Consider the following 12,611-nt stretch of genomic DNA (forward strand, 5'->3'; position numbering starts at 1 on the left):
GATATAATACACAAATCGGGCTCTTACTAGAAAGCATTGTGCAAATCTCATTTCCAATTAAAACTACCAAAGAGATATCAATTTTGCCAATAACTAGCATTATCGATTTTCTCTTATTTAATTACCATCATATACTGTATATTTGGTAATTTTTGTTTGCTGCAATTTTGCTAGCACTTTGTATATTTGTAAAACTGTGTACATACCTGTTCAATTAATCAAGGTAACACTTAATTGAATAATAGTTACACATATGAGAAAACTGACATGTAAAAATAACACTTAGATAATAAAATAATTGTGATGTCATAATATAACTGTGATGTCATCACTATTGTAATTTTATAATAAATATGAAGTCATTATAACTGTGATATAACAATTATGATGTCATATTATAACTGTGATAACACAATAATTGTAACATCATAATAATTATGATGTCATAATATAACTGTGATGTCACAATAATTGTAACATTATAATAATTATGATGTTTTAACGATGTTATAATATTCATATTAATTATGATGATGTCATAATATAACTGTGATGTCACAATATTTATAACATCATAATAATTATGATGTTATAAAACTGTTATATTCATGATAATTATGATAATTTTATAATAAATATGATGTTTTAACAATGTTATAATAATCATAATAACTATGACAATTTTATAATAATTATAATGATGATGTTATAATAATTATGATGTCATAATATAACTGTGATATCACAATATTTATAACATCATAATAATTGTGATGTTATAAAACTGTTATATTCATGATAATTATGATAATTTTATAATAAATATGATGTTATAACAATGTTATAATAATCATGATAATTATGATGATGTTATAATAATTATGATGTCATAATATAACTGTAATGTCACATTAATTGTGATATCATATTAATTGTGATGGTGTTTAATAATTATAATGTCATTATATTTGTGATGTTATAAAAATGTTATAATCATAATAATTATGATGATATAACAATGTTATAATAATCATAATAATTGTGATGATGTTGTAATAATTATGATGTCATAATATTACTGTGATGTCACAATAATTGTAACATTATAATAATTATGACATCATAACAATGTTATATTCATAATAATTATGATGTCATATTACAACTGTGATGTCACAATATTGTAACATTATAATAATTATGACATCATAACAATGTTATAATCATAATAATTATGATGATTTAACAATGCTATAATAATCATAATAATTGTGATGGTGTTATAATAATTATGATGTCATAATATTACTGTGATGTCACAATAATTGTAACATTATAATAATTGTGATGTTTTAACAATGTTATAATATTCATAATAATTATGATGTCATATTACAACTGTGATGTCACAATATTGTAACATCATAATAATTATGACATCATAACAATGTTATAATCATAATAATTATGATGATGTTATAATAAATATGATGTCATAATATTACTGTGATGTCACAATAATTGAAACATTATAATAATTGTGATGTTATAAAAATGTTATAATAATCATACTAATTATGATGATGTCATAATATAATTGTGATGTCACAATAATTGTAATATCATAAAAATTATGATGATGTTATAATAATTATAATGTCATAATATAACTGTGATGTCACAATAATTGAAACATCATAATAATTGTGATGTTATAAAAATGGTATAATAATCATAATAATTATGATGATGTCATAATATAACTGTGATGTCACAATAATTGTAATATCATAAAAATTATGATTATTTTATAATAATTATAATGTCTTAATATAACTGTGATGTCACAATAATCGTGATATCCTAATGTTATTAAACCACCTTTTTTATTTAAAATGAGGTAACATTTATTTGATCAATAGTTACACACATGTAAAAACTGGAATGTAAAAATAGCATTGACAGCGTTGAAAAAGCACGATTACAAATTAAACTGCAAACGATTTTATTCTTTGTTTTCACGATGATGTATTTCATGAAGTTTTTCAGGCGTGAAAACACCATGTTCTGTGATGATACCTCCCGTGATTAAATGATGTGGCGTAATATCAAAAGCTGGGTTCCAACATTTTATTCCTGTAGGAGAAATAATTAAATTATATTTTATAAAAGGATTTTTATTGCTTGTTTTTAACACTATAGTTGGCATATGCTTTCCCCATAAAGTAACATACATGGTAACTCGTAAGGGGATACGAGGTGTATGAAACAAAAAAACTATAACAACTGTTGTTTTTAGGCCTTAGGAGTAGGAATATTTCGTAGGAATATTTCGTACAATTTTTGTTAACTAAAAAAAATATATATACATGATATTTTTACCTTCTGGTGCAATTTTAACATCTGCGATTTTAATCAATTCATGGTGTGGCCTCTCTTCTATGACAATTGAATTTCCTTCATGAATATCGGTGTCATGGCATGTGACAGGTGCCGCAACATAGAATGGGATACCGTGGTGTTTAGCAAGCACCGCAATCTGGTAGGTTCCTATTTTATTTGCAGTATCCCCATTTCTAGCAACTCGGTCAGCACCAACGACTACAGCTGAAAAATATGGTCAACACTGAGAATTATTTGTATTGGTTCCCATAAAATAGGTGAATTGCACCCCAAAATAGTGGAGTTACACCTCAAAATAGGTGGGTTGCACCCCGAAGTAGGTAAGTTGCACCCCAGAATAGGTGAGTTACACCCCAAAAAAGGGGAGTTGTAACCCAAAATAGTGGAGTTGGACCCCAAAATAGTAGAATTGCACCCCAAAATAGGTGAGTTTCACCCCAAAATAGGTGAGTTGTACCCCAGAATAGGTGAGTTGCACCCCAAAATAGGTGAGTTGTACCCCAAAATAGGTAAGTTACACCCCAAAATAGGTGAGTTGTATCCCAAAATAGGTAAGTTACACCCCAAAATAGGTGAGTTGCACCCCAAAATAGGTGAGTTGTACCCCAGAATAGGTGAGTTGCACCCCAGAATAGGTGAGTTGTACCCCAGAATAGGTGAGTTGTACCCCAGAATAGGTGAGTTGTACCCCAAAATAGGTGAGTTGTACCCCAGAATAGGTGAGTTACAACCCAAAATAGGTGAGTTGCACCCCAAAGTAGGTGAGCTGCACCCCAAAATAGGTGAGTTGCACCCCAAAATAGGGGAGCTGCACCCCAGAATAGGTGAGTTGTACCCCAAAATAGGTGAGTTGTACCCCAAAATAGGTGAGTTACAACCCAAAATAGGTGAGTTGCACCCCAAAGTAGGTGAGCTGCACCCCAAAATAGGTGAGTTGCACCCCAAAATAGGGGAGCTGCACCCCAGAATAGGTGAGTTGTACCCCAAAATAGGTGAGTTGTACCCCAAAATAGGTGAGTTGTACCCCAAAATAGGTGAGTTACAACCCAAAATAGGTGAGTTGCACCCCAAAGTAGGTGAGTTGTACCCCAAAATAGGTGAGTTGTACCCCAGAATAGGTGAGTTGTACCCCAGAATAGGTGAGTTGTACCCCAGAATAGGTGAGTTGTACCCCAAAATAGGTGAGTTGTACCCCAAAATAGGTGAGTTACAACCCAAAATAGGTGAGTTGCACCCCAAAGTAGGTGAGCTGCACCCCAAAATAGGTGAGTTGCACCCCAAAATAGGGGAGTTGTACCCCAAAATAGGTGAGTTGTACCCCAGAATAGGTGAGTTACAACCCAAAATAGGTGAGTTGCACCCCAAAGTAGGTGAGCTGCACCCCAAAATAGGTGAGTTGCACCCCAAAATAGGGGAGCTGTACCCCAAAATAGGTGAGTTGTACCCCAAAATAGGTGAGTTGTACCCCAAAATAGGTGAGTTGTACCCCAGAATAGGTGAGTTGTACCCCAGAATAGGTGAGTTGTACCCCAGAATAGGTGAGTTGTACCCCAGAATAGGTGAGTTGTACCCCAGAATAGGTGAGTTACACCCCAAAATAGGTGAGTTGTACCCCAGAATAGGTGAGTTGTACCCCAGAATAGGTGAGTTGTACCCCAGAATAGGTGAGTTGTACCCCAAAATAGGTGAGTTGTACCCCAGAATAGGTGAGTTGTACCCCAAAATAGGTGAGTTATACCCCAGAATAGGTGAGTTACACCCCAGAATAGGTGAGTTGTACGGTACCCCAGAATAGGTGAGTTGTACCCCAGGATAGGTGAGTTGTACCCCAAAATAGGTGAGTTGTAACTCAGAATAGGTGAGTTGTACCCCAGAATAGGTGAGTTGTACCCCAGAATAGGTGAGTTGTACCCCAAAATAGGTGAGTTGTACCCCAAAATAGGTGAGTTGTAACTCAGAATAGGTGAGTTGTACCCCAGAATAGGTGAGTTGTACCCCAAAATAGGTGAGTTGTACCCCAAAATAGGTGAGTTGTAACTCAGAATAGGTGAGTTGTACCCCAAAATAGGTGAGTTGTACCCCAAAATAGGTGAGTTGTACCCCAAAATAGGTGAGTTGTACCCCAGAATAGGTGAGTTGTACCCCAGAATAGGTGAGTTGTACCCCAGAATAGGTGAGTTGTACCCCAAAATAGGTGAGTTGCACCCCAGAATAGGTGAGTTGTACCACAAAATAGGTGAGTTGTAACTCAGAATAGGTGAGTTGTACCCCAAAATAGGTGAGTTGTAACTCAGAATAGGTGAGTTGTACCCCAAAATAGGTGAGTTGTACCCCAAAATAGGTGAGTTGTAACTCAGAATAGGTGAGTTGCACCCCAGAATAGGTGAGTTGCACCCCAGAATAGGTGAGTTGTACCCCAAAATAGGTGAGTTGTACCCCAAAATAGGTGAGTTGTACCCCAAAATAGGTGAGTTGTACCCCAGAATAGGTGAGTTGTACCCCAGAATAGGTGAGTTGTACCCCAAAATAGGTGAGTTGTACCCCAGAATAGGTGAGTTGCACCCCAGAATAGGTGAGTTGTACCCCAAAATAGGTGAGTTGTAACTCAGAATAGGTGAGTTGTACCCCAGAATAGGTGAGTTGTACCCCAGAATAGGTGAGTTGTACCCCAAAATAGGTGAGTTGCACCCCAGAATAGGTGAGTTGCACCCCAAAATAGGTGAGTTGCACCCCAGAATAGGTGAGTTGTACCCCAAAATAGGTGAGTTGTACCCCAGAATAGGTGAGTTGCACCCCAGAATAGGTGAGTTGTACCCCAGAATAGGTGAGTTGTACCCCAAAATAGGTGAGTTGCACCCCAGAATAGGTGAGTTGTACCCCAGAATAGGTGAGTTGTACCCCAAAATAGGTGAGTTGCACCCCAGAATAGGTGAGTTGTACCCCAGAATAGGTGAGTTGTACCCCAGAATAGATGAGTTGTACCCCAGAATAGGTGAGTTGTACCCCAGAATAGATGAGTTGTACCCCAGAATAGGTGAGTTGCACCCCAAAATAAGTGAGTTGTACCCTAAAATAGGGGATTTTCACCCTAAAATAGGGGTATTGCACCCCAAAACAGGTGAGTTGTACCCCAGAATAGGTGAGTTGTAACCCAGAATAGGTGAGTTGTACCCCAGAATAGGTGAGTTACACCCCAGAATAGGTGAGTTGTACCCCAGAATAGGTGAGTTGTACCCCAGAATAGGTGAGTTGTACCCTAGAATAGGTGAGTTGTACCCCAAAATAGGTGAGTTATACCCCAGAATAGGTGAGTTTTTCAACACACCTACTATACATTGTAGGTGTGTTGTACAATAGGTATAACACACCTATTGTACCCCAGAATAGGTGAGCTGTACCCCAGAATAGGTAAGTTGTACCCCAAAATAGGTGAGTTATACCCCAGAATAGGTGAGTTGTACCCCAGAATAGGTGAGTTGTACCCCAGAATAGGTGAGTTGTACCCTAGAATAGGTGAGTTGTACCCCAAAATAGGTGAGTTGTACCCCAGAACAGGTGAGTTGTACCCCAAAATAGGTGAGTTGTACCCCAGAATAGGTGAGTTGTACCCCAAAATGGGTGAGTTATACCCCAGAATAGGTGAGTTGTACCCCAGAATAGGTGAGTTGTACCCCAGAATAGGTGAGTTGTACCCTAGAATAGGTGAGTTGTACCCCAAAATAGGTGAGTTGTACCCCAGAACAGGTGAGTTGTACCCCAAAATAGGTGAGTTGTACCCCAGAATAGGTGAGTTGTACCCCAAAATAGGTGAGTTGTACCCCAGAATAGGTGAGTTGTACCCCAGAATAGGTGAGTTGTACCCCAAAACAGGGGAGTTCCCCCCAAAAATAGGGGAGTTACACCCCAAAATAGGTGAGTTGCACCCCAAAATAGGGAAGTTCCCCTCCAAAATAGGGGAATTGCATCCCAAAACCTCCCCCCTGGCCGCGCCGCAGACAATAATCCAAATATACAACACCAAACTAACCTGATACTTCCTTAGTATCCATCAGCAGGCCAACCATACTATCACATATAAGAGTAGATGGTATGTTATCATGAACAAACTCATAAGCTGTAAGTCTTGCACCTTGATTATATGGTCTCGTTTCAGTACAGTAAGCTATTTCCAAATTACTTGTTTCGTGCAAAGCTCGAACTACACCTGTATTTTTAAAGTTGTGTTGTTATTTTGAGGTTTTTTTAAAAATTTTGTATACATTGAATGAATGTAACTTATTTATCTGTTTACTCCCATGTGGCATTGACGGTCGTTATAATACGGTTGTTCTGTTTCATACACCTTGTGCTCGCTTACAAGTTACCATGTTACTTTGTGGGTGATTATATTTGGGGGAATTTTTATGATTTTTTGTATGGCAGACAATTTGGACAATCCATTAGTAACCACTTTATTGGAGGAATTATGGTTAAGTGTCTTGCCCTAGGACACATACCATTTTTAAGTCCTTCACTTTTATTGTTTAATTTGTTTTTTGTTATACACACATATATGAATGCTCAAAAGTTTATGCCGTCACCAAAAAAATCATAAATATCCACACATAAATAAATACAAAATCAGCAAGTATATAAACAAACCCTTCCATGTTGTATAACAGAATATTACATTCATTATTTTATAAGAAATTAAAATGTAAGATATAAAATTTTGCATAGGTTTTAAAAAAAGGAGGTTGGGGTAAGATGGGACACATTTTCATTCTATTCTCTTCTCCAATTTGGTAGTAAACAAAAAAAAAATCAAAAAATCATAAAACTGTATCCTTACAGCTCTCATAGAGCGTTGTTATTTGTTTGAAATGGCATCAGAGTATTTAAAGTGTCCCATCTTACCCCACAGTAATGTATATTAATATGAACATGGGCTGTAGATAAATATTTACCTAATGCAGTACCATAACCAGCAGTGGCCAATGAACCAGTGTTACAATGCGTGAGGATTGTAATTTTATCCGATTGTGAGTTTGATAAAATATGTTTAGCACCAAACTCTGACAGTTGTTTATTGTCAGTTATATCGTCATGCAGCATTTGTTCAATTGTTTCCAAAACCCTGCGTTAAAACAACGGTGAAATTAGGAAACCATTATGTGATAAAATTACTATATAGTATATATACTAGAAAAAATGATGAAATGAGAAAAACATTAGTTTTTGTTCCAAAATGTGGTTTTATTTATATATTATTTTCATTACAACAGTAGCAAATTTCATAGTTTTACTCTAAAATATTGAAAAGTCACTAGTGGGTTGTCTAAATTATCAGGCATACATAAAAAAACGTAAAAAAAAAACTAGAAAAATTAAAACCCCATATACCCCTATATGGGAATGCAGTATTTTGTCGTGAAAATCATACGCAGCAGGTTTTCATTTTAATACCATGTCGTTATAGTAACATACATGATAACTTGTAAGCTGGTACGAGGTGTATAAAACAGAACCCCAGTTATAACAACTATTGTTTTCCAAAGTTACACTCATTCATCATAGCAAACAACACATATAATAAAATTTTAATTTAAAAACCTATAAATCACCTCAGTATACAAAAATCCACTAAAAAGCAGACCAATTAAAAACATGTTCAATACAAAACATTACAACCAAAAACTTTAAAATTATTGACTTAACCTGGATTTCATTTTTTCGAGTAGGTGTTTCTCCTCTATTAAATTATCGACCAGTTTTACTAAATCTTTTGCGGACTTGCTCATGTTAACAGCAGTAGGACGAGCAGTTGTGAGGTAACTTAGTTTTTCGTTCATAAATTCTCGAAATCTTTCAATGCCATCAAAGTTTTCTTTTCGTAGCTCGACAGCGACACTGAGGCAACCTACAATTGCAATCATGGGTGCCCCTCGAACCTGAGAAAATACAGAAATAAATTTATTATGTTATTGTTAATGTATGTTGCTATATTAAGTAAACAAAGTTTTTGTTGTTAAATGTAAAAAACACAGCAATAAGAAGTTTTATTTTGTTATCATGTTTTTTAGCAATATTAAGTTAACAAAACCTAATTAAAATATTTTTGTTTGATATTAGTGAGTTTTAATTTTACTTTAACAAAAACACCTTTCTGTATCTTTGGAATGCAATGATTTTAACCAGTGGAGAATATAAAGACTTGTGGTGGGAAATTACTAGACAGTTTGTTATATGATTTAACAAAAACTTAATTTGTAAAACTTTGTAAAAAAAATTTTTAAATTGCAGTAAAAAAATGTTTAACATTGTTTAGACTTATAACATAAATTGTTTCATCAAAAAATGATCACCAAAACATGGTGTTATTTGTTACTGTATTATAAACTTATGCCGTATTAGTTATATAAGATATATATGACTTACACATGCAGAAAAATTATTCAAACCCAGAAAATTTTACCTTCATTTCTTTAATAGCTTTCCATGCGTCTTCTACTGAATTTATTTCTTCATAAATTGATTCATGAGGGAGCAAAAGGGCATTCAATATTTTTAACTTCCCATTTTCGTAACATATTGACAACAGAGTCATTTTAAGCAGACTTAAATTTTTAAATTCTTGAACAAAAAACAATGTTTTGTTTTTAGAATGATTTTGAATAAAATATAGGGTTTTAAAAATTGCCCAAATTGTGGTATAATTGTACAATTCATACTTACACTAACTTTGAAACTGAAATTAGAAAATAAAAAACTGGCAAAAAAATTCTTAAACAAAAACAATATTGTGTTTTAGTTCAATTTTAAACAAAATATGACATTAAAAATTGTCGAAATTATGATATAACTATACAATACATACACCAACTTTGAAACTGAAAAAGGAAATTAAAAAATCATAAATTAAAAAAAATTACTAAATTAGTGTAGTGTTACAAAACTAGGATTTCAGTTCAATTGACGCCAAAATTAAATCAACAGCTGATAAAACGTCGTTAACAACAAATTCTGGAGCAAGATTAATTTTTTCTTCGTCTCCGCTACGATACTTTCCAGTTTTTACCAGAAGTCCTGACATGCCGGACTCTATAGCGCCACCTACATCATCTCTGACATCATCACCAATCATAACGCATTCTTCGGATCGACATCTCAAATACATCAATGAATGTAAATTAACTATCACGACCAGGGGCGCAGCCAGAAAACAAAATAAGGGGGAGGTTTATCAAAAAATTGTCAAAAAATATTTTTTTTAAATTATTTTTGTTTGGTTTAAAAGGAGGGGGGTCGTGACCCTCTAAACCCCCCTGGCTGCGCCACTGTGTATAATGTATGCCTTATTCTTTTTCAAATAGCAATATATAAAATAACACGGTTAATTTGTACAAGTGAATGTATAGTTTAAATTGCAATATCTCAAAAAAGGGTTAATAGCTGCACTCTTTGTATATACATAACATTTGATAAACTGTAGTGATTATATGCTTCCGGTTTCACACAATACAATTGGGTCGGAATGTGAGTCAACCAAAACGAGTATAGATCATACTGCGTATTATCTCTATGGTTAAGTATTGAAAATTTGAGACAAGAAATGTCTCCAGGAGCATCTGCTTTAAACCCGTATTTTTTGGGCTAAAGGAAGGAGTGTCAAACAGTGTCACAGTGCTGAAGAAACCAATCAAAAATTATAAAAGACTGTTTATAATAAAAATTTTCAGAGTTGACCCAGGAAATAGAAATACTGACCCAAGAAAATAGTTCTCATTCATCGATCTAACCAATTAAGAGGAATATAATTTTTTTCTCCAAAAATATTATTCGACCCCTATATAGTACCCAACTTTTCATATAGTAGGGTAGGGTAAGCTGGGACACCTTATCATTCTATTTTCTCGTCACATTTGGTATTAACAAAGAACATTCAAAGAATTATAAAACGGTATCCTCACGACTCCCATAGACCGTTGTTTAAAACACGATCAGGATATTTTGATATGCTGTGCTAAAGGTGTCCCATCTTCCCCAACCCTAATACATATATATAGAAAACTCTTCATACTCACCCCAAAGACTCAATGGCACCATGAAAAAATGATTTTTCTGGCTTGCCGACCACAATAGACTTAACATCAGTTGCATATTCAAGTGCTGCAACAAATGCTCCAGTTCCAAGTGCTATGTCATTCTCACGTTGAAAATATCTAAGCAGAACAAAAATGACTTTGATTTTCCTATAGATTTTCATTACTGCTGTGCAATTCAAACCATGGGTGTTCTGTTTAAAACACCCCATGACAGCTTACGAGTTACCAAGTATGTTACTTTGTGGGTGTTCATTTTTTGGGGGATTTTTTATGTTTGGATGATAATTTGGACAACCCATTAATGGAGCAATTGTCGTTAAGTGTCTTGCCCAAGCCCACATATGCCAACAGTATATCTCATGTTACATTGTGGGTGAATAAAGGCATGTGTGTCTTTTGAAAAAAAAACAAATGCAGCTAATATAAACATATCTAACCTTGCCTTGTTTATAGCAATCAACTTCGCACCATTTTGTAAAAGTTTCATTGCTTTATTCATTTCTTCATAATTGAAATGGTCAGGTGATAGACCCATTACAACTGCGTTCGGATTTTCCGTCTCAACTCCAAAAAAATCCCTTTTTGCTGACTCGGAAAGCATAAGATGCGGACGTAGCTTCATTTTATCAATAAGTGTTCGCACGGACGATAAAGACGTAAAAATTTCATCCTTTTTGACCTCAAAACCCAGGCGGTTTAATCTATCGTGTAATGACTGATGACTTTCTTTTGTTGTATTTGTAACGAATTTTATTTTTAACCGACTTTTGCGCAGTTTATTAACGGCGTTTTGTGCGCCTGGTATGATGTTGTTACCAACATGTAATGTCCCGCTTAAATCAATTAACACGGCTTTAATTTGCTTAAGTCACCCGCTCATTCTAAACTAAGCAACGATGTAAATTTTGCATTCCTTAAAAAATCCGCAAAAAATCGATTTAAAAAATCACCAAAGGGGGTTTTCCTGTGACTCATAAAGATAAAAAAGTTTGGGAAAATTTTATTTTATATACAATTCAAGTTTTTATGCATAAAAATGGCATCCCCGTAACATAAGAAATGACTAATATATTCTTATGCGCGCACTGTTTAACACCGGTGGCTATATATTTAGCAATATAGTAGTTGTTCTGCCCGATTTGTTACGGCGTCTTTAACTTAGCAGTTTGAACCAACGTCGTCCATATTAATGAATGAATGTAACTTACTTTATCCTCGCGTGGCCGGAAAACGACAGTCGTTATCACACGGGTTTAACACCTCGTGCCGGCTTACGAGTTACCATGTAGGCTATGTTACTTGTGGGTGATTATTTTTTTTTGGATTTTTTTATTTTTTTATGTATGGCTGATAATTTGGACAACCCATGAGTGACCACTGGGTTGGAGCAATTGCCGTTAAGTGTCTTGCCCAAGGACACATACACCCACAATGGTAGCAGCGACGAGCCTTGAACCCATTACCTAATGGTTACGGGCAGGCGCGCTAACTACTACGCCACGGCGCCGGACAATGGCTTGAACGCTGCGCTAAGTCTAGTAGGGTCTAATCCCTATTGCCCTTTTAAAATATCTTGCCTTGATTATAAGGACGACTCGACCAGTGTTAAGTCTGCGTTAAACATGACTCAAAGTATCTAAACTTTAAAGTATATCGTTACTTATCGTATTTAACGAAATATAAATTAACAGTGTGCATGGCTACTTTGCACGCAAGTCCACGCCTTCTTTAAACAGAATACCGTAGCATGACTAAGAAGTAACTATATATTCAAATGGAAATATAAATAACACGGTTAATTAAATAAAACATAGCTTAAACTGCGATATCTCAAAAAGGCGTTAACTGCTCCACTCTTTGTGTATACATAACATTTGATAAACTGTAGCGGCTATATGCTTCCGGTTTAAAATAATACAATTGATTCGGCTTGCGAGTCAACCAGAACGAATATGGATAATATTGCGCCCCCCACAGGCAAATATTTTTTTTATTCAAGTTCATTAAGCATCGACAATCTTGTACCAAAATAAAAAAATATCTCCAACAAATTTTGTGGTAATCCGTAAGCTGGCACGAGGTGTGTGAAACAGAACATCCGTGTTATAACGACTGTCTTTGCCA

General features: G+C 35.0%; 2 protein-coding genes across 2 annotated transcripts; both read right to left on the bottom strand.

The window, feature by feature from the left end:
- Positions 1-1,882: 1,882 nt before the first annotated feature.
- Positions 1,883-8,992, bottom strand: LOC149728683 (methylthioribose-1-phosphate isomerase-like). The gene is made up of 6 exons (XM_089888299.1): positions 8,858-8,992; positions 8,101-8,333; positions 7,350-7,519; positions 6,431-6,607; positions 2,383-2,607; positions 1,883-2,136 (listed from the first exon to the last, which is right to left on the bottom strand). The coding sequence occupies exons 1-6, from the start codon at positions 8,987-8,989 to the stop codon at positions 2,006-2,008; spliced, it is 1,068 nt and encodes a 355-aa protein (XP_089744425.1). The 5' UTR covers positions 8,990-8,992; the 3' UTR covers positions 1,883-2,005.
- A 13-nt stretch (positions 8,993-9,005) lies between these two features.
- Positions 9,006-12,453, bottom strand: LOC149728684 (haloacid dehalogenase-like hydrolase domain-containing protein 2). Its single transcript, XM_089888315.1, has 3 exons — positions 10,925-12,453; positions 10,467-10,604; positions 9,006-9,548 (listed from the first exon to the last, which is right to left on the bottom strand). Exons 1-3 carry the CDS (start codon positions 11,107-11,109, stop codon positions 9,338-9,340), a joined length of 534 nt encoding a protein of 177 aa, XP_089744441.1. The 5' UTR covers positions 11,110-12,453; the 3' UTR covers positions 9,006-9,337.
- Positions 12,454-12,611: the final 158 nt, after the last annotated feature.

The sequence above is a fragment of the Ciona robusta genome, chromosome 11 (genome assembly GCF_009617815.1).
Source record: "Ciona robusta chromosome 11, ASM961781v2".
Taxonomy (NCBI): Eukaryota; Metazoa; Chordata; class Ascidiacea; order Phlebobranchia; family Cionidae; genus Ciona; species Ciona robusta.

What these genes read in the sequence shown, in the direction of transcription:
- LOC149728683 (XM_089888299.1), bottom strand. Translation starts at nt 8,989, where the DNA reads ATGACTCTGTTGTCAATATGTTACGAAAATGGGAAGTTAAAAATATTG. An exon ending in TGGTTATGGTACTGCATTAG is followed by an intron (nt 6,608 to 7,349) that starts GTAAATATTTAT and finishes TTAAAAATACAG; the next exon opens with GTGTAGTTCGAGCTTTGCAC. An exon ending in TGTTAAAATTGCACCAGAAG is followed by an intron (nt 2,137 to 2,382) that starts GTAAAAATATCA and finishes TTTCTCCTACAG; the next exon opens with GAATAAAATGTTGGAACCCA.
- LOC149728684 (XM_089888315.1), bottom strand. Translation starts at nt 11,109, where the DNA reads ATGAAGCTACGTCCGCATCTTATGCTTTCCGAGTCAGCAAAAAGGGAT. An exon ending in ATTGCTATAAACAAGGCAAG is followed by an intron (nt 10,605 to 10,924) that starts GTTAGATATGTT and finishes TGTTCTGCTTAG; the next exon opens with ATATTTTCAACGTGAGAATG. An exon ending in GGTGCCATTGAGTCTTTGGG is followed by an intron (nt 9,549 to 10,466) that starts GTGAGTATGAAG and finishes GATGTATTTGAG; the next exon opens with ATGTCGATCCGAAGAATGCG.